The sequence below is a fragment of the Pogona vitticeps genome, chromosome 1, assembly GCF_051106095.1.
Source record: "Pogona vitticeps strain Pit_001003342236 chromosome 1, PviZW2.1, whole genome shotgun sequence".
NCBI classification, from domain to species: Eukaryota; Metazoa; Chordata; class Lepidosauria; order Squamata; family Agamidae; genus Pogona; species Pogona vitticeps.
Window position 1 is genome coordinate 180,340,129 of NC_135783.1, and position 24,535 is coordinate 180,364,663.

General features: G+C 41.0%; 1 protein-coding gene across 2 annotated transcripts in view; it reads right to left on the reverse strand.

The window, feature by feature from the left end:
- PARD3B (par-3 family cell polarity regulator beta) overlaps window positions 1–24,535 on the reverse strand; it is a 621,722-nt gene that overhangs the window by 178,031 nt on the left and 419,156 nt on the right. For both annotated transcript variants that reach the window (XM_072978456.2, XM_072978451.2), the window contains exon 19: window positions 21,338–21,448. In XM_072978456.2, coding sequence (XP_072834557.2) covers window positions 21,338–21,448 — 111 coding nt within the window. The remainder of the gene's footprint in view (window positions 1–21,337; window positions 21,449–24,535) is intronic.

Here is a 24,535-nt window from a genome sequence, read left to right on the forward strand (position 1 = left end):
AAAATGGCTGCCGCAACCATTTTTGCGCGATTTCCTCGCTTATCGAGGCGGCGAAAATGGCGGCGCTATGGAGGATCTTCGCATAACGGTGAGTTTTCGCCCCATAGGAACGCATTGCGATGTTTCCGGGTAGGACAATTAATCCGGAACGGATTAACGTCGCTATGCGGGGCACCACTGTATTTGCTGGAAAGATTTTGAGGATTGACAGCAGAGGACATGTTGACACAGGCATTGATGCTCCTACCTTTAATTTCAGAATGTAACTAGTGGGTTTTTATTTGATCCACAGCAGTTATGCTACAGTCTAGCTTATCTCCCATGCTTTTTACCATCTACATATATGATACCCCTGTATGAGGTCAGTAAAGGTTTGGAGTGAAGTGCTATAAACATCCTGAAGACAGTCAGCTGGCTTACCCTGTGGTCAGATGAAGTTGTACGGGGGGGGCGGTACCTAGGACCAGTTTGCCAGCCCTGACTGTTCATGGACCAGAACAGTCTGTCCCTGGTGATCCCCCTCCTTTGGCAACAACTCAAAACTGATTGCTACAATGTACTACTATATTCAGGGGATGTTCTTGAAGATTGAAACAGTGCAGAGCATGGCTTCTGGAAGTTTAACTGGCTGAGCCAGTTAACTCTAATCCTAACTCAACTATTTTCATTCTCAGTTCACAGTGCTGATGTTTGCCTTTAAAGCCCCAAATGAGACCAAAACACTTGAAGGCATGTCTCTTCGGATAGACACAGGAGATTCTCCATTGGATTCCTGTCTGTGGCAAGTGAAGTTTGTAGGGGAACAACATACATGACTTTTTCTTTGGGGCCGGGGGGGGTCCCCATTACTGGAATGCCCTTCCTACTGTAATGTTACATGATCATTTTGGAAACAGATTAAAACTGAAATATTTATGCAGGCATTTTAAAAGTGTTGTCCTGGCTGACTATTACCTTTGTTGTTGTTTTTTATTTTACTTACGCTTGTACCATCCAGCTGCGCCATTTGAGAAAAAATTTTCAAGACAGGTAAGAAACATCTCAAGCTTCCAAAGAAAGTGAATGGACTGAGTCAGAGAAGCATCAGAGGATGAGTTGCCTCTGCTGCTGCTCAAGGATCTGCCTCTTCTTTGTAGAAGATCATGAAGATTCACATAGCCATGCAGTTCTCATCAGGAGATTATTATCTCAATTGCTTGTTATTGTCATATTCAATTTCACTAGTGTTCCTTGCTTACAGACTCACCAAAGACAAAAGTATTGCCTTTACTGTGGATGTGAGTTGACTAAACAGCATTTGTACAGTGTCAGCCCACCTAATGGGTAATGTATCAAGTTCCATGACAGGGGCTGGACTCGATGATCCGTAGGGAGGAAAAAGGGGAAATATTTCTATTTCTCATCTTTCCTATCCCATCATATGCCTAGTTCAGGGAGAATCAGATCGTCCTTGCTATCTGCTGACTGACTGGCTTTCATATTCCTGTTCATACCTCTCTGACAATATAGGATAAAGAAAGTTGTTGTTGTTGTATTTCATTGTCTTCATCTGATGAGATTCCACAAGGGTGCAAATCCTAGCCTGAGACTAGCTTAATACTAACTGTGACAGACAGCTGTCAGAACACTCCTGTCAGTCAGGTCAGAACTCTGCTGTGGGAACCAATGACTTGACAGAAGGGGCAGAACCAGGGAAATAAAACGAGAAAGAAAGACAGTTAAAGACAGTTTAGGCAGTTAGGGCTGTGGCTGTGTTAGAGAGAAAGAGTAACAAAGATATAGAGAAAGAGACTGAAAAGATAGGAATAGGATAAGCCTTGGAAAATTTATGTGGTTAAGATTGGAAAGAGTTAAAAGTGCTAAGAAATAAATAAATAGTTGAATATATGATTAAAGTGAATCTACATAAGCAAACATAAATGTAATCAAAGCAATGTTTATTGAATGAATAATAAAATACCATCCATGATTTTCTTTATATGATTTACCTACAAACCCATAAATAAACATTGTTACATTGGACAACATTGATCTAATAGTTGTAATTGGTACAGAGAGGAACATATCCTCTGGTGGCAGCAAAAAAGGGTGAAAAATATATGTCATGCCGGAAAGGGAACCTGGGCATGTAGAAAAACAAACAGGGGAACTGGGTGTGTGTGACACTAACAAAGTAGAGTACGGATATACAGTGGACCCTCTACTTATGGAATTAATCCGTATTGGAATGGTGTCTGCAAGTCGAAAAGTCTGTAAATCGAATCTCCATTGACCTACAATGCATTGAAAACCGATTAATCCCATAACCGGCGGTTTTTATTCTATTTTTGTTCCATTTTGGGTTTTTTCTGGTCTGTAAGTTGATTCTCCGGCTGCAAGTCGAATCTAAATTTTGCAGCCAGAGAAGTCTGTAACTCGAAAAGTCTGTAAGTCGAGCCGTCTGTAAGTCGAGGGTCCACTGTATTTTAAAAATATATCTTATTGTATTCCATGTTGTCTTTCTGCTCAGCTTCTTCCTCTCCCCTACATATAATACTATCCTTCTATTTTTCAGTCTGGGATTTGGCTGGAGTACCTAATGAGGAATTCCCATTTCCCCAGTTGCCTGAGTCATGCAGTACAGTCTGGAGTTAAGCTGGTAGTCCTTCACTTCCAGGCTAAATCACCTATTGGTTGTGGGACTCCTGGTTTGTTAAAAGTCAGCAGAGTGACTGACTGCATGGCGTCAACAAAGAGAGGAGACCATGTTGGTCAACTTGAATTGCAGGGCTAGTATAAAAATCCCTTCATAATTATAGGAGCTTTTCTGGAATCCTTTTGAAGGATGTCCAAGTGACATCGCTGGAATAGTGTTTGCATGGAGATTAATATCCTATAGACCAATGCCATACATGTATGGTCAGAAGCTACTCTCACTATATTCCACAGGATTTACTCCCAGGTAAATGTTCATAGAAGAAAAATAGAGCAAGAGATGTCTTTTGGGGTGGATGTAAATATTGGTGTTCATCCCATTTCTCTGGAGCAGGTGGGTCAAAGTATGAAAATGAAAGCAGTGTTACAACAGAGAGTTCAAGGGTTTCAAAGGAGAAGACTTGAGACGCCCCATTTCCTAGGCCCAGTTTCGATCCCTTTCAGAAATTCAAGAGATTTTTTAAAACTAATTCCAAGGAGAAGGCTACTAGCATAGTGGCTCAATCTATCTTACACACTTTTTTTTCATGTTAGATGAGTGACAATTATTTTGGAGAGTGGTCAATATTGGCACTTTGCACACAACAAAAGCCAGAACTGGGCCATCACAATTTTCTTTTGTTCCTCCTTAAAAAGAAAACACCCGTACCAGCGTCTTCCATTTTTTCCTGTCTAAATGTGCCTGCAATTGCTTCCACAGCTGTAGGCTATACCTGCTGGAACAAAACAATGGCCTTCTTTTTATGTTGTACTTAGCTAGCCAATACCATGTTATGTGAATTTCATCATGATCAATGCTTCATCTCTTCGACAGGCCTATTATAATTGCATTAATATTTCTTGTTTATTTCTCATTCCTCTGTGGAAAATCTATAAAATTTCATCGATGATCTCTCTTTTATCCAGTTTATTTTTCACTTGGTGTTTCAGTTACAATGCCTGAACAGTCTTATGCATATTTTGCCAATTTTACCGTATTCTTTCTACTTATTCCTTTTTACTTTTAAATAACCACGCTTCTATCATTCAAAATTTAATTTTCAAAAGCATTTTTAACAGCTTTATGGGAAAAAATGTGATGTCTGGTAAGCTTGCTCGGGTCTTCAAAATGTCACGTAAACATTCCAGCAGCAATATTTCTACAGCATTTCATTCTATTCTTCTAGTTTTCTTCTTGATATTTATTATTGTATATTGCATACACCAGAGATAGGGAAAATAAGATTATAAACCACAGAACATCTCAGCAAGCCTGAATACAGACCATGGGTGTTATGGCCAAAAAACATAACTTCTCATGATTGGCACAGGTAAAAATGTTCACAGATACAGGGTGGGAGGGAGGGCCTCTACCACATATTACTTTTGCTTTCAACTTATTTCCCTGTATATTTTCTCTTTGAGTACATACCAGACACAAGATACTACAGCATGAGACATAGGATGTTACATGTAGTGACTAGACATGCTTTCATTAGAAAAGCCCGCCACATCATCAACAATCAAAAAAGCTTTGGAAATGCACGAACACCCACTGGAGTGGATCAATAATGTCCACCAGAAAACATCAGCCAGATACGATGGCAACTTAGAATTGTATTGACAAACAACAGGTCACTTATGAACCCATGGTTAAGGCAGTAAAAATACACGGAATATAACGTGGATCACAACTGCCATCACCTTGATTACAAAATACAATTGTAAGGCATCTTCTGATGACAAAAGCACTGCAGAATGACAATGGCATGAAAGAGAAAGAACAGAGAAAGGAAGAAGATGGGAAGAGATGGGCAGAAGCCTTCATCATTCCTTGTAAATTCTTCCTTCCTCCTAGGGTGCACAGCTTTGGGGGTGTTCCTGGATTTGCCTCTGAGCCTGGATGCCCAGGTTTTGAGAGTGTCCAGGAACACCTTTACAAAGTTAAAACTAGTGTCACCAGCTGTGCCCGTTTCTTAAGAAACAGTCTGAACTGATTTGGCCACAGTGACCCATGCCTTAGTTGCATCTTGCCTGGATTACCGTAACACGCTCTATGTGGGTCTGCCTTTGGAAAATGTTCAGAAACTCCAGAGAGTCCAAAATGCCACAGTCAGATTGTTAACTGAGGCTGGCTACAGGGAACATATAACGTCCCTGTTACAACAGCTCCACTGGCTGCTAATCCGTTTCTGAGCACAATTCAAAGTGCTGATTTTAACCTATAAACCTCTAAACAGCTTGGGTCCAAGCTATATTTAAAGATTGCATCTCCCTCTATGAGCCTGTCCGGGCATTAAGATCACAGGTACACTTGGTGGGGAAACAGGAGAAGGCCTTCTCTGTTGCTGCTCCCAGACTCTGGAACTCTCTCCCACAGGAAGCTAAGCTAGCTCCCTCTTTGCTGTCTTTCCCCAAGTAGGTGGAGACCTTTCTCTTCAGGCAGGCTTCTCTTTAGCGACTGGCTGTCTGATATGAGTTTTTCAAATTGGGTTGTTGTGCTCTATTGCTTTTAAATGTATTTTTAGTATTAATTATATTTACCATTTTGAATATGATCCTTGTTTAATTATTTTTAAAGTATTTATATACTTACTGTTTCTAGCTTTTAAATATTGTCCATCTAAAGATGTAAACTGCCCTGAGTCCTTTTAAGGAAAAAGGCCGGATAAAAATATTTTCAATAAACAAATTTAGAAATATTAGGGACGATCGCTTTCCTCTTTGGTGAACTCATGTAGCTCCTAATAGGTAACATCACCTAACCATACAAAGGTGAGCATGAAACTAAATAAAATGACAGATGTCAGAATGACATCATTCAAAACTTGTTCACATTTATCATAAAGGAGTCTTCCTATACGCTTGGATGACCCAGATATACGTGTCTGGGTGATGAGTTTTAAACCCCTTCTTCAATTTACAGTACCTTGGACTCAACTGGTTGATTAGAAGGGAGACCACTCCACAGATCATAAATTGTCTGCGTCAAGGCCTGTCTGATCTTGACAATTTCAAACCTATGATTGCCTTTAACTAAATTTTTGAGCTTCATGCACTCTGCAGTGCAACATATGCAGTCTTCATGCATTCCTTTCAGCATGAAGAGTGTTGCATGGCAGTGCAACTAAGTTGTAGTGACTACCCGAGGCTTTGATTTAGTCAGGGAACTGGCAGAAGGATGTCCCAGACATCATCATAAGGACACCAAAAGAGCCATTTCGACCTGTGGTTTGCTAAGCAAGAACACCTTTTCATCAAGAGCTGTTTTGCCTACCGAAGAAGAACAGGAGGGTGAAACCTCTCTTTTCCATCCCCATCTAACATATAGGCAAAGGGTGGACTGTGTTGAACTGACCTCTATCAAGCTGGAGAGAAAGAGAGAGAGGGGGAAGAAATAAAAGTACAAAAACAAGAGGCTATATGCACAGTACCCTACATTGCAACAGAATAAAGGAGCTATCACTTAAAAAACACACAGCATAGTATTCCTCTCTCCTTTGCAAACCATTTTTGGCTCAGAAAGGAGTACCAGCAAAGTTAGTGATTCAGAGCTGCCTTCTGCAGCATATGGAACACCATATTATCCTCTGATCTATAATTACTATAAATCATCATTATTTACTTTGAAAAGATGACCAGTATGAGTTCTGGAAAGAGAGAGGTTTGACAAGTGAAGGATCAATAGAAAAGCACTCTATTACAGAAGTCAGTTCAAATTCAATTCAAATACAAGCACAATTATCTTAACTCTCGCAAGAATTTCCCAGGTTTATGCCTCTGTTCCAAGTCATTATCAAAAGGTGGAATGTCTTTACCAAAGCTATTTGGAACATACCCTTATAGGCCTTGAACACTTGTGAATGTTGTTAACATGGGAAAGAAAATGGAAGAGGGATGTTAAAAAAAGAACACGTAGATCCTAAACTACATTTTCCATGTGAATTAAAAAGTTAGGCATCCTTCAGTCTTGAAAGACTATGGTAACGTGCTCTGTATGGAGGACTTGGAACAGTGTCTAGTGTGGCTGAGGAGGCCAATTCAAGAATGACAATCTCTTCCACACTGAAGACAAATCCAATCTGTCCCCTGTCCAGCTCCCTGGTTTTGCTGCTTCTGTGACTTCCTCTTTGCCTCAGCCTGCTGGGCAAGGGTCTCTTCAAATTGGGAGAGGCCGTGATGCAACGCCTGCCTCCAGGCTGAACGCTCAGATGTCAGGGTTTCCCATCTGTTGAGGTCTATTCCTAAGGCCTTCGGATCTCGCTTGCAGATATCCTTGTATCGCAGCCATGGTCTCCCTCTGGGGCGATTTCCCTGCACTAATTCTCCATACAGGAGATCCTTTGGAATCCAACCATCAGCCATTCTCACGACGTGCCCAAGCCAACGTAGACGTCTCTGTTTCAGTAATGTGTACATGCTGAAAATTCCAGCTCGTTCTAGGACTAATCTGTTTGGAACTTTGTCCTGCCAGGTGATACCAAAAATCCGTCGGAGGCAAGACATATGGAAGGTGTTGAGCTTCCTCTCCTGCCGTGCACAAAGGGTCCAGGACTCACTGCAGTACAGGAGTGTGCTTAGGACACAGGCTCTAGAGACCTGGATCTTCGTATGTGTCGTCAGCTTCTTATTGAGCCATACTGTCTTTGTGAGTCTGGAGAATATGGTAGCTGCTTTGCCAATGCGTTTATCCAGCTCGACATCTAGAGAGAGGGTGTCAGAGATGGTTGACCCAAGGTACACAAAGTCATGAACAACCTCCAATTCTTGTGTGGAGATGGTAATAGAAGGAGGTGAGTCCACGCCCTGGCCCATGACTTGTGTTTTCTTCAGGCTGATTGTTAGTCCAAAGTCTTGGCAGGCTTAGTCCAAAGTCTTGGCAGGCCTTGCTGAAACAATTCATGAGTTGTTGGAGGTCTTCAGCAGAGTGGGCAACAATAGCTGCATCATCTGCGAAGAGGAAGTCCCGCATGCATTTCAGTTGGATTTTGGTGTTCGCTCTCAATCTAGAGAGATTAAAGAGTTTTCCGTCTGATCTAGTCCGGAGATAGACACCCTCGGTTGCAGTTCCAAAGGCGTGCTTCAGCATGACAGCAAAAAAGATCCCCAAAAGTGTTGGTGCAAGGACACAGCTCTGTTTCACTCCGCTTCGGATGTCAAAGGGGTCTGATGTTGAGCTGTCAAAAACTACAGTGCCTTTCATTCCCTCATGGAAAGATCTGATGATGTTAAGGAGACGAGGTGGACATCCAATCTTGGGAAGTATTTTAAAAAGGCCATCCCTGCTAACCAGATCAAATGCTTTTGTAAGGTCTATGAACGCCACTAAGAGTGGCTGTTGTTGTTCCCTGCATTTCTCCTGCAGCTGTCGGAGGGAGAATACCATGTCAGTGGTGGATCTATTAGCTTGAAATCCACACTGTGATTCTGGATAGACTCTGTCTGCAAGCACCTGGAGCCTCTTCAGCACAACACAGGCAAGCAGCTTCCCTACAACGCTAAGAAGAGAGATGCCACGGTAGTTATTGCAGTCGCCCATGTCTCCTTTGTTCTTGTACAGTGTGACTATGTTTGCATCCTTTATGTCCTGTGGTACTCCACCTTCCCTCCAGCAGAGACAAAAGACTTCATACAGTTCGGTGGTGATGATCTCCTTACAGCATTTCAGCACTTTAGCAGGGATGTTATCCTTTCCAGGTGCCTTGCCGGAGGCGAGGGAATCCAAGGCCGCTTTTATTTCTGCTAAGGTTGGTTCACTGTCCAGCTCTTCCAAGACAGGCAGGCACTCAATGTTATTTAATGCTTCTTCGGTTACTCCATTCTCTCTGGAATATAGCTCAGAGTAGTGCTGTACCCAGCGTTCCATCTGCTGTGCTCGGTCCTGGATGAGCACACCTGTAGCAGACTTCAAGGGAGCAGATTTCTTCTGTATTGGACCTAAGGCCTGCTTGATACTGTCATACATTCCTTTGACGTTACCTGTGTCCGCTGCTATCTGTATCTGAGAGCAGAACTGGAGCTAATAATCGTTGGAGCATCTCCTGGCAGCCTGTTGGACTTGGCTACGAGCAGCTCGAAGAGCTTGCAAGTTGTACTCGCTAGGACAGGTTTTGTATGCTGCTAGAGCTCTTCTCTTATCCTCGATGGCTGGCATTAGCTCCTCTGAATGGGCTTCGAACCAGTCAGCCATCTTTTTGGTCTTCTTGCCAAAGGTGGACAAGGCGGTGTTATAGACAGCATTCTTGAAGTTTTCCCATCATTCAGGTGCATTTACATTAGCCGGACCTGGAAGGGCTTCCTCAAGTGCTTGGGCGAATTCCTTCACTTTTCTTTGATCACAAGTCGTGCTGATGGCAATACGTGGTCTTCCTTCCTTTTTCGTATGATATACTCTCTTTGTTCGCAGTTTTACTCTACTACACACCAGGGAGTGATCAGTATCACAATCAGCACTCTGGTAACTGCGCGTGATTGTAATACTAGGAAGGCTAGAACGTCTAGTGAGGATCAGATCAACCTGATGCCAATGTTTTCATTTTGGATGTCTCCAGGAAACTCTGTGTTGCAGCTTCGTATTAAAGAATGTGTTGCTGGCACAGAGACCATAATAACAGCAAAACTCCAGCAAGCGTTGGCCACTTACCACTTTTGCTCACTCTGTCAGGTCCTAAACCTGCTTTGGCTTGCCTAGTATCTGCCATGTTATACTAAAGGCTGTGTTATGATTCATAGAATGAAATACAGAATAGTTTACAAATGATGCTTAGAACTTGGCCTTTCAGACTTCAATACAGCACTTGTGAACACTGTTAAGATGGAAGGGAGGATGGCAGAGAACTGTTTCTTTCTTCTTCTTCTTTTAAACCAAATTTAAATCTCAACTCACATAAATTTTACATTTGAATGATAGACAGTACAAAAGTACAACAGAAGCACCAGGCTTAAAGGCACCTTACTGGATCTGTCAGGTCCCAACACTACCTTTATTCATCCCAGTATCTTATGATGTGTTATGATCTGTGGAAGAGAAAACAGAACTGCTTAACCGCACTTTTGCTTTCTTCAACTGGCCAGTGGGAAAGAGAAGCTACTGCTCCATTTTCTGCTGTGCAGAGTAGCATCAGCTGCAACAGATCTGAAATGAGAACCATTTCAAATCCTTTGGACGATGGGACTATTCTGTTCTTTTGGTTCAGTGTTGCTGTTGCAAACCAGAAATATGATAACCTCATGCAGTCAGCTTAAATGGAACGATGACCTTGACCTGTACATCATCCTGTCATCCCTCCCCACAAATCATGCACACCCCGACTATGCTGCTATGATCTAATAAGAATCTAAAAGTAATTAACTGCATTTTGAAAAAAAAATATACCAATGCCTTAATCAAATATGTATTCTTATCAGGGTTCCAAGGCAGCAGTAAATTGGGACATTTAAAAAAACTGGGACCTCATCCAATCTGTGATCTGATCAGGGTTCAACGGTTATAATAAATTGGAACTATTAAAACTGGGATCTCATCCAACACTTTTATTTTGCCTAAACCACAGAACCTAGCAGTGATGCTAAGTCAGGAATATTCAATGAAGAGAAATGCTATGTTGAATTAACTCTTACTAAATATGATGCAACATATATTGGAGTTTCAGCACGGATATACTCATTCTAAAGCTGAGTTGTGGTCATAATAAAATTAGCTAGATTTTATTAAGAATTCAATAATCAAAACTTTTTTTCTACTTTAAGAGCCCTATGTGGTTATGAAGCATAACTTCCATTGATTTGGGACCATAGGTACCAGCAACTCTTCAGTACAATCTCTGTTTTCTCCTTATTTCCCTGCAAAATTCTACAAACAATTTACAAAGAATGTACAAATTCTACAAAGAACCTGAAACGGAGCAACATAAGGTGTATTAAGACTGATTTTTAACTATATTGTCTAAATTTTATTTTAGAAGAACCCTAACAAATATCTGTTTTTATATTCCTTCTGTAAAACAAGCCATGGGATGAGTCACTATAATGGTGATTTCCACTACTGTGGTGCCTTGACTTATGAATGTCCCAACTTACGACCATTTCGAGTTATGACCAGCTCTGGCCACAAAATTTTGCTTCGACTTGAGGCTGGAGTTTCCAGTTACGAACACAAAAAGGCAGGGAAAAAAGGCAGGAAATTCAAATTGCTAACTGTTGGTAGGTGAAGAGGCTGCTTCTTTGCAGCTCTTTCGCCCCAGCGGTTAAAGAGTATGCGATCAGAGGAGGCTTTGGACTGCCTGGTAAGGTAAGGTGCTGCTGTCCGCTTTTTAAAAACTGTTCTGTGTGGGTTTTGCAGCATGGTTTTGGGCTGGGTGGTGGGATTATCTTTCTGTGCTGTGATGGGTCTTGGAGGGTTTGTTCGTTTGTTGGGATTTCCCCCCCCCCATTTCCGATGGGTCTTGTGGAGTTTGGTTGCTTTTTGGGTCCCCCCCCATTTCTAATGGGTCTTGCAGGATCTGCTTGCTTTTTGCTTTGCTTTCTTTGCATTTCCAATGGGTCTTGCATGATCTGCTTGCTTTTTGCTTTGCTTTCTTTGCATTTCCAATGGGCATTGCACAATGTGCTTGTTTTTTGCTTTGCTCTCTTTGCATTTCCAATGGGTCTTGAACGCTCTTCTTGCTTTCTGCTTTACTTTATTTGCATTTCCGATGGGTCTTGCAGTGATTTTTTTGGGGGGGGGATTTTTTCCTTCAGTTGGAACGGATTAATTGCATTTCAGTGCATTCCAATGGGAAATGGTGCTTCAACTTATAACAATTTCAATTTACGACCAGCGTTCTGGAACCAATTACGTTCGTAAGTCAAGGCACCACTGTATCACATTATTTTGGATGGAAACAGTATAAACTCAAATAAACATTGGCAATAAAACAGATTTTCAACCCACTAGCTTTCCTTCCTATATAGGGTTAAAAATGTTTTCATTTCTGTGAGTTTAGCTTGTGCGGAGTATCCACAGCTGCAACATTAAATTGCAATTTCCCAAATATCGAAAGCATATGTAGAGGATCCTAGCATGCAGCAAAGGCATAGAGCCGATAAGATGGAAGAACAGTGGTACAACTTTGGAAGGCTTCCTAGAATTCGAGTAAAACACAAAGTTGAAATTGTTTACAAGGTCTTAAGTCTGAGATTCACCTCTTAAATGCTCAGTCCATGTCAAAGTACTGAACAAAAGACAAGAGCCAGATGTACATTTCACTTCTTATTTCTCTCTACTTGTAGACAGATTTTCTCTAGTGAAAAATCTGAAGACATAAACATTTGCATCAGTAGAATGAGCTTTCTTTCTTAAGTGAATTAGCAGGAAGGTGCCGCATGGCCTGCAGACCATCTTTACATTCACAGTTCAGATTCTCAGCATGCTTTTTGTTTTAAAAAAAGAAAAAGAGAGAATGAGAAGCAAAAGATGGTGGTGGAGAGAATGAGTGAACTGGAGAGTGAGAGTGCATAATAGAAAGATGTTAGGCTCTCCTGGAAATAAGACTTTATTCTCAGTAGGGTTACTTAAATAAAATATGTATAGAACCAAGAAAACAGCTGTCTTCAAGCTGATATTAGTATTAAATACAGTTGAAAAGAAGGTAAATTATGGGAAAACATTGCCTACCTGATACATCTGGTTTACTTTAGAAAAATCTTCAAAGACAAGATTATTAAAACGCAACATGCTTTAAAGTTAAGGATGGGAAGCAAGAGGCGCTTTTCATTTAAGAAAAAGGAAGTCTGCCTCTTCCCACAATAATCTTAATTTTTTTTTTAATGAACAGAAGAATACATTGAAAACAATGTTTTCTTTCTGTTGACTCGATGGTAAATCTTTTAAGTCCAATTTTGTGAAGTATGACTTTCATGGTGACTTTACATGCAATAAGACAGGGAATCAGCCTAAGGCTCTAAAAACTTTATTTAGGAGCTGTCGGCTCTCTAATGAATCAGGTAAGAGGGCACAGAAAAAAAAAATATCTTCAGTGTTTATGATGCTCTCAGGGTCTTTTAGCACTGACTCAGAAGGTCATAGCTCATAAAGAAAATAATAAAAAAAGAGTAAGAAATAGTATTAAACAATGATCTTTGGGTGAGGTGTTAATTTAAAATGGCACACAGATACGGCTAAGTATTGCACAACTTTGGTTTAACACAGCTGTTTCTGGAACAAATTTGAGGTTTTCAGTGGCTAATTACCTAATCTCCCGAGGCTATGAACCTGACTAGTCTTCATCAAAATAAACATAAGCTGTTGAAGAGAGAGGGTAGAGATCCGGAACCCGCAGGAGTGGTGAGGAAGCTGCAGCACTCCGAATATTGGCTGAAAGCCTGTCACCGAAATTCGTAACTTTCAGTCCCTTCCTAATCAGCAAATAAAGTGTCCCTGCCATGATTCTTGGGGGCACACATGCACACTGGTTTGGTGCATGCATATGCACAACTCTGAGAATCACAGTGCAAACTCTTTATTTCCCCAATTAGGAAAGGACTGAAAGTTAAGAATTTTCTTACACTGTACTCAGCAATGTGATTTCAGACTCTAGGTCCAATGAGCCCCAGCCAGTATGAGCAACAGACAGAAATGCTGCGAACTGTAATGTAAAAATATCTCAAGGACACAAGGTTGCCCACTCTTGGGTCATAAAAGAGATATCTTGGCTTATAAGACATCAGTTTCAGAAACCAATGGCTCAAAAGGTCATCACCAATCTATAAGAATCTCTGCATTATTGTTGTTGTTTAGATTTATGCACTATCCCATAGCGCTAGAGCACTCTCTGAACAGTTTACAACATAATTATATGAGGAACACTTTGTCCTCCAGAGAGCTGGATACTCATTTTATTGACCTTTGAAGGATAGAAGGCTGAGTCAACCTTGAGCTGGCTACCTGAACCTGAGCAGAGACCTGATTGCAGTACTGCAGTCTAACCAGTGTGCCATTGGGTTTGCTTGGAGTATTTGCCTGCTACAGAATGATTCCATATGCATTCCTGCCAAATGAAGGACTGCCGTGGCCCCTTACTAGAGAGCTGAGATTTTTGTTGCTCCTCTGATGCGTGAAGGTGTGGGACAAAAGATGTGGTCTGTTTGTGGTATTCTTTGAGGGAGACAAAGAAAATCCTAAACCCCCAGACTTAGTGTCTGGCAAAACTGGTGATGCACCACAAGTTTAAGAAGTTACTTTTTGAGAGAACAGCTCCCATAGTTTGGAACAGTTTGAACTGCTGTCAGAGCATCTATGCTGGTGGGGAGATTTTTGGGAATTATAGTAAAAAAAGAAAAAGAAAGAAAAAAAAGAAACACTCTCAAGTGTTTCTCGCTTCTGGCACCTAAGGAGGAGAGCCTCTTCCAAGCTGCTCCCATTGCCTCTTCCTGACTTGAAGTAATTCAGGAGTAAGAGGCAGGGACCTTTGGGGTTTGGAACGCTGGAAGAAGTGTAATACCAGATACCCTTTGTGATGTATGGCTATGGGAATGTGTGGGTAAATGTGATATCTGTATGGTGGTATTTAACTCTGCCCCAACATTCACTGATCCCATAATGTAACATGGAGTCCAGGATTCTGATCCTGGATCCTGCAACTACTGCACCTACACACAGAATCAGCTATGCAGACCTTTGCTACCAATGCTTTGTACCAGACACCTGGATCTTCTGGAGGCTGGAAGGGGGCATTGTTGAATGATTGTCACTTTCCTTCAAGTAAATAGCACAAAGAGGAGCCACATTTGGAAATTCCTCTCTCTGTTTCCATTCGCCAAGGCACCAATCCGTCAGGTTACCACACATGGGAAGTTAACAGTGAAATGGTAATACACTCTTTTACCAATGTCTGTAATTAGGGAAGCAATTAAAACTTCATGCAAAACCCAGTTATCTGTGTGGCTTTTGCGTACTTGGATGACTCTCCCTCCCATATCTAGGCCCTGCAAATTGTTAAATTTACTATAAATTAATTTCTCTCCTAATAAGGAATGAGCAGCTGAGTGTGCAGTGCTTACATCCTTGTAAATCTTTCCTGGTCCATTCAGGAGGCAAGACGAAGTATGCAGCTAGTGAAGTCATAGTGGCAGCAAGATCTATGGCACAGACTCAGTGTGTGGTTGTCACTGCCAATATGTGCATTAAAATCTTAGACCTGAATTACATTATACATTATGGGATTAGTGAATCTTGGGGCAGAGTTATAAAGCTCATCTTTACTGTCTGCATAAGCCATCATTAGGTGAACAGTCAATAAAAACATAAAGCACTAAAGTTCCACTCAACTGAATAACTTCAAGCTTATTTTACCAAGCTCTCCTGCATTTTTTCTCCTAGTCATATGTCACAAGGAAGCCAGTGTTCCTTTTTATTATTGATAAAATCACCCTGCTACCTTTTCAAGAACTGGCAATAAATTGTTCTTATCTGCCAGCATCACACACCAAACGCTGGCTCTGGAGTTAACTTTGCCTTCTCTGGTTCAGACAAAGCATGCCTGTTGTTTGAAAGCACTACTGTACATAGGAAGCTACGAATGAGCTCTTGCCAGGGAACCACACAAAATAACATTCACATCGACACAAACACAATGCTCTCCACTGGAGTCAATTTGCACATTCTTAGGCAAGCCACTAAGGGCTGGGGGGGGGGGGACACAGAGAAGTAATGACAATTTTGCCAGGGGTAGGCAAATAATAGTCCTCAAGCATTCCTGGACTGAAAGCCCCATCAACTGCAGCCAGCGAAGCCGATACCACCTGGAGAGTACCTACACAAGTTACCTACCCCTCTAGGCATATACTACAGATGACTGTAAACTGCAGGCACAAAGGCATAATCCAAGCAGTATTAAAATCTAGGAATGAAGGTTATACTAGGATTTAATCTTCAGCAATTACTTATTTCGGATCAGCGAACTCTGGGACGCAGCTAAAAAAAATTTTCATCTGTAATATTGTATCCGAAACGATTTCAAAAATGCTTATAGAAGGAAACTCAACAAATGGGTGGAAAACCCTTTTGCACTGATTCCCTCTCATGTTATCTGCTGACCATCTCTCCCCCAGTTTTAGATGACCATTCTGAAAAGTTACAAAACTGACATGGATAATGCCCTGGAAAATTCTGAAGAATAGTTAATTATATACACGCATATGGATGTGCTGGTCACACACACACACACACACACACACACACACACACACACACACAAAATTGTGTGTGTGTGTGTGTGTGTGTGTGTGTGTGTGTGAGAGAGAGAGAGAGAGAGAGAGAGAGAGAGAGAGAGAGAGACCAGCACATCCATGTGCATGTATACGGACATGGGTTAGACGGGTTAGACATAGGTTTATGGGAAGATGGATAGCTCAGTGAGCTGAAGCGCGTGATAGTGGAGCAAGAGACCAAGAGTCTGATTCCTTGCTTTGCCTTGTAGAAGAAGCACCAGCCTGTGCAGCCTTGGGCAAACTGCACATTCTGAGAGTACCTCAGAAGAAGAGAATTGTAAACCACTTCTGAATTCTCTATACATACAAAACACCGGGAAGGGTCATCAAAGGGCAGCATTGATTTGATGGCACATATATGACTATACTTATTTCTCAGCTTTGCTGATACATGTGGGCAGACCAAACGGTCAAGTCTAAACATCATCATGAGTCAAATCCTAAAAAATCTATGGGTGAGATAACGGTTTGGACCAATCGCTGATGTTTGACTTTCAGGAAGCAAATGGGCAGCGACTGGCAATCACTTTAAATTTGTAACCAAAGATCTTGGAATAACTCTGCTTGCTTAAATTTGTACAGTGGTGCCTCTACTTAGGACCATAATCCGTTCTAGAAGATGGATGTAACTTGAAATGGTCATAAATCGAAGCACCATTTTCCATAGGAATGCATTGAAATGCAATTAATACGTTCTGGCCGGAAAAAAACCATACACACACACGCCAAAAATCACTGCAAGACTCATTGTAAACATCATTAATCCCTTCCAGCCAAAGAGGGGGAAAAAGAAAAGCAATCAAGCGTGCAAGACCCATTGGAAATGCACAGAAAACAAACGAAGCAGATCGAAAATGCACAGAGAACAAAGGGGGCAGGTCGGAAATGCAAAGAAAAAAGAGGAAAAGGCAAGGGAAGCATGCAGGATCCATCGGAAATGGGGAACCCCCCCAAAAGCAACCAACCCCCCAAGACCCATAGGAAATGAGGAAAAAACCCAACCAATAAACAAAACCCCAAAACCCATCAGAAATGGGGAAACAAACTCCAAAAAGCAACCAAACCCCCCAAGGCCCATCAGAAATGGGGGGAAAACATCAAAAAACAACCCCCAAGACCCATCACAGCACAGAAACAACCCCCCAGCTCAAAACCACACTGCAAAAACACCAAGAACAGTTTTTAAAAAGCAGAAAATAGCGCCTTACCATACAAGGCAGCCCGAAGCCTCCCTGCAAACACACATACACATTCTCAGAAGCAGGAGGAGGCAGTCCCGAGCCTCCAAAGATGACACACACTCTCTAACTGCTGGGGTGAAAGAGCTACAAAGAAGCAGCCTCGTCGCCACCTACAGAAATTTGAATTTCCCACCTTTTTTCCCTGTCTTTTTCTGTTCGTAAGTGGAAGCTCCAGTCGCAAGTAGAAACAAAATTTTGTGGCCAGAGCTGGTCATAACTTGGAATGGTCGTAAGTAGGGACGTTCATAAGTTGAGGCAGCACTGTATACTGTTCTTTTAATTTATTTCCCTTAATGTTTGGTACTTAACAATTTTTGTACTTTTTGTACTTTTTGTAATATTCTGCTGACAGAAATCTAACTACTATAAGGTATGTTCTTCTTTATTGTTTATCCAGAAATATAATATCTGGCTCATTAAAATCAATTGTTTCATCTGTCATAACTTTTAGTATAATGTTCTGGTTACATTTTTCAAAAACTAGATGTGGCTGGAATTTATAATAAGAAGGAAAATATGTTAACAGTTGATAAGCTACTAAAATTATCTTTGCAACTTGGTTATGACTGCACATATAATTCATTAATGCTATTTTAGGGCATCAAGGTATGATATGATGAATTGTTTCTTCGGATTCATGACAGGCTCCACATATATCACTTATACCTTGTTTCATAATTACTTTCTGATGGTGTCTAGTGCAAATAACTTAGTCCTGGATTGCATATATGAATCCCTCAGTTTCAGCCTGTAGACAGCCTAATTTAAGACACAGGTATGATTGTTGTTTATCAACATTATCATCCAGGAGTCAGCCAGAGTGCTGTCCATATAAAGGTTTCTCAGGCCATATTATTCTTTTGCTGTGAAACTTTCATTAATGTAGACTGGTTCTTACTTCTTACTTTACTATTACTCTACTATCATCTGATGAAGTGGAAATTGTTCTGAAGTTTCACTATTTGACCCGTACAGAGATTCCTGAAGTTGACCAGCCTACACCCATCCATCCTCCATGGCAAAAAAGGCGTTCCATACATGCCTCTGGATGATGCTGCCAGTATTTTGACAGGGTATTTTTTTTCATTTAAATTATCGAGATCTCTGTACTTCCAGCCTCAGGGTGCTAGCTTCAAGGTAATGGTATCAACATACAAAGCCCTAAAATGGTTTGGGGCCTCGTTATCTGGCAGAACGCCTCCTTCCGTCCAGATCTGCCTGTCCTGTAAGATCTTCCCAGGCTGAGCGGTTAAGAGTTTTGACCCTGCGTGACCAGAAACTGGACCTTCTCAGTGGTTACTCCGCAATTGTGGAATAGTCTCCCACCTGAAATATGCCTGGCACCTTCATTGGGAATTTTTAAGCAATTACTAAAAACAGTTATTTAGACAGGCCTTCCCGGACTCTATTATACCCTGATACAATAGCACTCAAAAAACTAGATATTTGCTAATGTTCAACCACCCGTCATGCTTTCATTATTGATATTATTTTCATTTGTCCATATTGTATTGACTATTCTGTATTATTGTTCTGATATTGTACTGTTTTGCCTTTATACTTTTGTTTTATTGTACTGTGTAAACTGCCCAGAGTGACCTGAGTTGCCAGATGGGCAATACAGAAATCAAACAAACAAGGAAGTAAATCATGTTGATGACAATAATTTTTCCTTTTGCATCAAATTATGTTCTGTATTTGTTCCTGAATAATAATTTATGTTCCTTGTGGTATATATTGTGATTTTTATGGACACCTGCACATTTATAAGTTTGCTGCTCATCTAAGCATTGAATAAATTGCCCACTAGGAAGTGCATAGTTGCTGCCTTCTGAGAAGCTGCCTTTTTTCATGTGGATAACAGCGCATTTAAAAACACCAAAGTTCACACTGATATCTATACTGTAACACTCAACAGTGTTTAAGAGACTACTCAGTTTATCGTGAGAATTTGCAAGCAACTTAATATAATCCATATACATCATGTGTATATGGACATCATCATCATCATTATGGGATTGTTGTTGTTGTTGTTGTTGTTGTTGTTGTTGTTGTTGTTGTTGTTGTTGTTGTTGTTGTTGTTGTTGTTGTTGTTGTTGTTGTTCCCAAACAGAGCTGCTACAGGATAATTGAAGATAATCTTTGAACAGAACAGCACCACACTAGTAGACAACTAGATACAGTCCATGAAAGCAATAGGAGGGTGACTTATGGTAGAAATTGAATATACATGGTATAAAAGGCATAGGCAGAAGAAACGCAAGCACATTTCCATAAGAACTAGCAGGCTTATGGTTCTTCTAAGGACATACCTTCAGGTTTGTATTTTTGCTACCTCTCCTACACAGCTGCCTGCCTCAGCAGACCAGAGGTATAGCTGCAGTGTGGGGCCATGGCAAGTATGCATTAAAATGATTATTTCTCATACATTAGAAATGGCTAATGTTAACACATCTGCCCAAATCTCATGGCTTTAAGCTATATGAACCCACCCTGTGTTCAGACAGAATTGAGGTGAATGTGATATGTAGATATAACAGAGAAATCAGGAAAGAAGGAGGAATGCTTTCCTCAATGCTTACCTATGTGGTATAATTTAAAGACTTCCTTGGGGGGAAGGGTTTCATTTGATAAATATTTCTTCCACCTCAAAGTAGAATTAAAAGAGCTAAAATTGCCCAGTAGAAAAAAGATGATATATCTGTTCTTGTTAATTGTGGGATAAGAATCAAATATGGGAGTTAAAAATATCACCTAGGTTCATCAGCTTCTAAGCACACCTGCTGTTCTCCATTTCAGTCTCAAATACTTCCAGGTCAGAAAGGTGAATAATTATTAGAGAAGATAAACCAGAATTATAAAGGCATTGAACTGACTGTTTTTAATAGGTTCTTACCAATTAACTGTCACTCCAGGGAATACATTCTATTCTGAACGCAAATGTATTACTAAAAGAAATGCTATCAACAATTACTCTATGTTCAACCGGAACATTAGCTCCAGAAACAGACAGGATCACTTCCTTAAGTCTGCCAACCTTTTAGCAAACAACACTGGCCCTTTAACAGAGGGGACACATGCTTTGCTGCTTGCCAGGATCCTAATAAAAGACACTGTCTTCTGTAAAATGAAGGACACATTCCTCTCAAATTGCCAGCATCCAAGCCGGGAGGCAGAAGTTTAAAATACAGAAGTGACCCAGAGCAGCAACACCAGATGTATATTACAGAAACTGCAGTGGCGCTGGAGCAAGCCTTGGCCAAACACTAAATAATCTGCTCACTCCATGGGAAACATAGATTCAGGATCAGCACCACCTCTACCAAGGAGGCTGCCTTTTAAAAAGGACCATAAACGGCCCACGGGGATGCTTTATGCATATTTTTTTTTATCTAGAAAAGCATTTTAAGAATAAATTGCAACACCAAACAACAGTTTGAACAGAACAATAAATATTGCATGGAGGACCACTCACTGCTTGCGACTCACCAAACTAACTGCAGCTTCAAAATCCCACAGCCAGCATGTGGTTTGAAAGACACAAATGTAAATCTCAATTATTCCAAATATTCCTTTGGAATAATATTTTTTTGCTTTTGGGATGCTAACTATTCTTTCAAAGGAAACAAAACAGCATGGCAGAGTAGGCAGCACAGGCAGAGCAAAAAACAAGGATCACCAGAATGAATCTATTCCTTGGGTATTTTTATAAGGATGTTAATATGCTCCATGATCCCACGGTGCAGCTGCCAGTGAATAAAGCCACTTCAAAAGTGGCATGTTACCTTTTCCCCCCCTATGAAGCAAGAATAGGACTGGGGAGACAATGTCACTTCGCTTGAAAGTGAGATGAAGTCTGATTGGGAGCGAGCTGCAAGTTTAAGCAGAACGTCTATCGGTGGCCCGTTGGCCACTATCAAAGACTGGTCCCAGGGAGTGAAAGTCACTACTAAGGAAAACAAGCAATAAAGGCAGCATGTGGAAAGAGCAGAGCATTGGTCATTATTGTTCAAGAGCCCAGAAAGAGTTTGAATAAAGGGAAATAGTGTGTCTGCTTAAGACAGGTGGGGAAAAGGAGTGTGCGATACTATCTCTGGAGTAAGTTCCCACGGCTTCCTGCTGCCAACCGCTCATCCTGCCTCGTCCGCCAATACAAGGCGAAACACCTTGCTCACCTTTCCCGCTCCTCCTTCATCTTTTCGAGGTCCTCTTCTTTGAGAGCAGCATGCTTGGAGTTTCCTTTCTGATCACTTTTTGCAGCTTTGTCCTCTTTCTTCTTGCCAAACCTGATTAAGAAATTAAGAAAGGTCACATGGCATGAGCCTCAGATAGTACAGTACAAAAAAAGTGCTTAGGAATCAAGCGACACACTGGGTGACTTAACCTAGAGCAGTGTAATGCGCTTTTGCTTGACTGGCGCCTTCTGAAATAAAGTGGATAATGCTATTCAATAAACTAAAAATTCCTCAGAGTACAAATTAACTAATTTTCCATACACTTGGAGCTTAATTTTTCCAAGACACTATGAGTAATGTATGCTAGAGATTTGTTAAGATGGCAAATGAATGGGGTTTTCAATGCTGAACTATTATTAGCATAAATTTTAAAGCAGCTGAAGGGTCTTCGTTCCCCAAGGACAGCTTGTGTATAAGTAATCCTTGGCAGCCTTCAAACCAGTGCAGCAAATCATGACACCATGTTCCTCTCTTCTCAATATAAGTTGGTACTCCATCATTCATAGCCTGGATTGTACTCTGCTCAACTCTGAAACCAGCATCGCAACGAACAATATTACAGTGTAAAGACAAAATTGGGCTAATTTAAGAAACTGTTCTTTACAAACATCAATATTCTAAAATAAGTAACTTGCAGGCAGTAATGATCGAAAAGCTGCAAAAACAGCAGTTTTCCAGCATGCTATGGTGCGAATTTTCAAATGGCAAAAATGATTCAATAGCATAGAGAACTTTACCTTTTTGTACTCAGACTGCTGTTTCTATAAAGACCACTCTATGCTGATAGTTGGAATCGAATACAGAAAATTCTTAATATTTACCTTAATGAATTGTGCTACTTTTACTAGCTCAAATCTGTAGCCAATTATTTTGTTGAAATTTCCAACATTCATGCCATTACATTCCAGACCTGCCCCACACACGCCAAAACAGATGGGTTTTTAAAAACATGTACAGTGGTGCCTCGCAAGATGGGCGCTTTGTTTAACGACGAATCTGCATTACGACGAGGTTTTTGCGATAGCAAAATGACGTTTTGAATGGGGGAATTTCGCTACATGATGATTGGTTCCCTGTTTCGGGAACCGATTTTCGCTTCCTGATGATCAAAACAGCTGATCGTTGGGTTTTCAAAATGGCCACCGGGTGCTCAAAACGGCTCCCTGCTGTATTTAGGAGCCATTTTTCGCTGCACAGGCACCCGAAAATGGCCGCCCCTATGGAGGATCTTTGCTGGACGGTGAGTTCTTAGCCAATTGGAATGCATTAACCAGGTTTTAATGCGTTTCAATGGCTTTTTAATTTTCGCTTTACGATGTTTTCATTCTACAGCGATTTCGCTGGAATGAATTAACATCGTAATGCAAGGCACCACTGTATAAGGACCTACGTTGTGCAAAGAGCTGCATACTGATGGGACAACACACATCTCAAGGTGGGAGAACTTTGCAGACGTAAGGCTACAACTGAGAAGATCCTGACTCCTATGCCTACCAATCTAACAAGGCCTCAAAATATGATCTTAAAGCAAGAGAGGTAGAAAAGGCATCCTTGGAATAACCCAATCAAGTGGTCCTTGGACAAGAATCACAACACTGGAAAAGCATGGAACAAGCTTAGTTTCATAAGAAATGCTACCACAAAGTAGGTCTTCTACTATTAACAATTTGAATAGAAGCACATAACAAGCTTTTCGCATTTCATTCACAATATATGCCTAATGTCATCTCTGTGAGGCACAGACAGGCAATTCCCAGGGATTGGTTCGGGACTCTAGAGGGCTGCTTCTCTTGGCGTTCTGTTTACAACTTTGCACCCTGTCTGTAGCTTGTGTGACTAGGAGAGAGCAAAGAGAGCAGCATGCACAAGTCGATAATTTCTGGCAACTGTACGTAAAGAAGCGGATTTTTAAAATTCTTTCTCCTAGAAATGCCTCGGAGTAAGTTATGAGACGCGAAGTGCTAGTTAATGAGAAAGGGGTGGACTATCAGAGGAACTCAGGTCTTTTCCTCTGTATATCTCTGTACTTCTACTGTGTAGCAAAAGAGAATTCTGTTGGAAAATTCAGAACTTTGCAACAATACCTGCAGCGTATTTTCAGCCTCTTGAGGAGAAAATGTAGCCTAAAAACTGACTGTTTCTTCAGAAGCCTCCAGGAGGTGAAAACTGGTGATTTAGGGTCACTCTCACACCCAAACCCACACCCACCCATATTCCTTTAGACTTCTTCAAAACTGGACCTGTCTTTCTAGTCACTTTGAAAGAGGAACTAAAGTTACTTGGAGGAGCTAAAACAGGATGAAGTACAACCTGAAATGACTAACTGCATCACCCTCCAACTTCTGGAATATAACCACCAATGTTGTAGCCCTCACACATCTTCTGTGCTGGGGTGGACCAAAATCCAGGGGTTCAAAACCAGCCGAAGGGTTGCACTTCACCTATGACTAGCACTTTGGTCACCTCTTGTTGTGAGGGATGGCATTCATCCTTCTATACTCGTAAAGCTAGGAGTTGAAATTGTGTAGTTTACCTGAACAACTATCTCCCTTGATTCAAATGCTACCTTCTGTCTATTGGGTCTTTGCAGATGATTTTACATAAAACCAAAAGGTATCCAACAACCACATTTTGTATTTATCTGTATAATTTTCAGGTGATTTTTTTTCAACTTCTTTTGTGGCTCTCTAAAAATGTTATTTTATTCATTAAACAGCTGGCCTCTAGCATGTTGGCTGAACTGTATTTTTCTGGTATATTGGCGTTTCTCCAGTGAAATTCTGAGTTTCACTGCAACTTGATACAGTATAACTCAAATTACTAATGAATTCAAGCAGCGAGCCTACGGCAAAATTCACCTCTAAATGTAACACATTGCCTTAAGACATGTATTCAAGTACAGTGAGAACAGTCTTAACAGTGAGAAAGAAAACCACAATCCAATAGGCATGACATGGATATCCTAATGCATCTATTGAGAGGGTGGGGTTGCTCCAGAAGAAAAAGGTCAATTGGAAGCTCTATCAAAGGACTTCTGTGCCTATCTAGCTTCACAGTGACTGTAATCTGCTAGCTTCAGCTTAGTTTACCTGCCACTGGTCTATAAAGCCCAACATACACAGAGCATTCTGCCAAGTC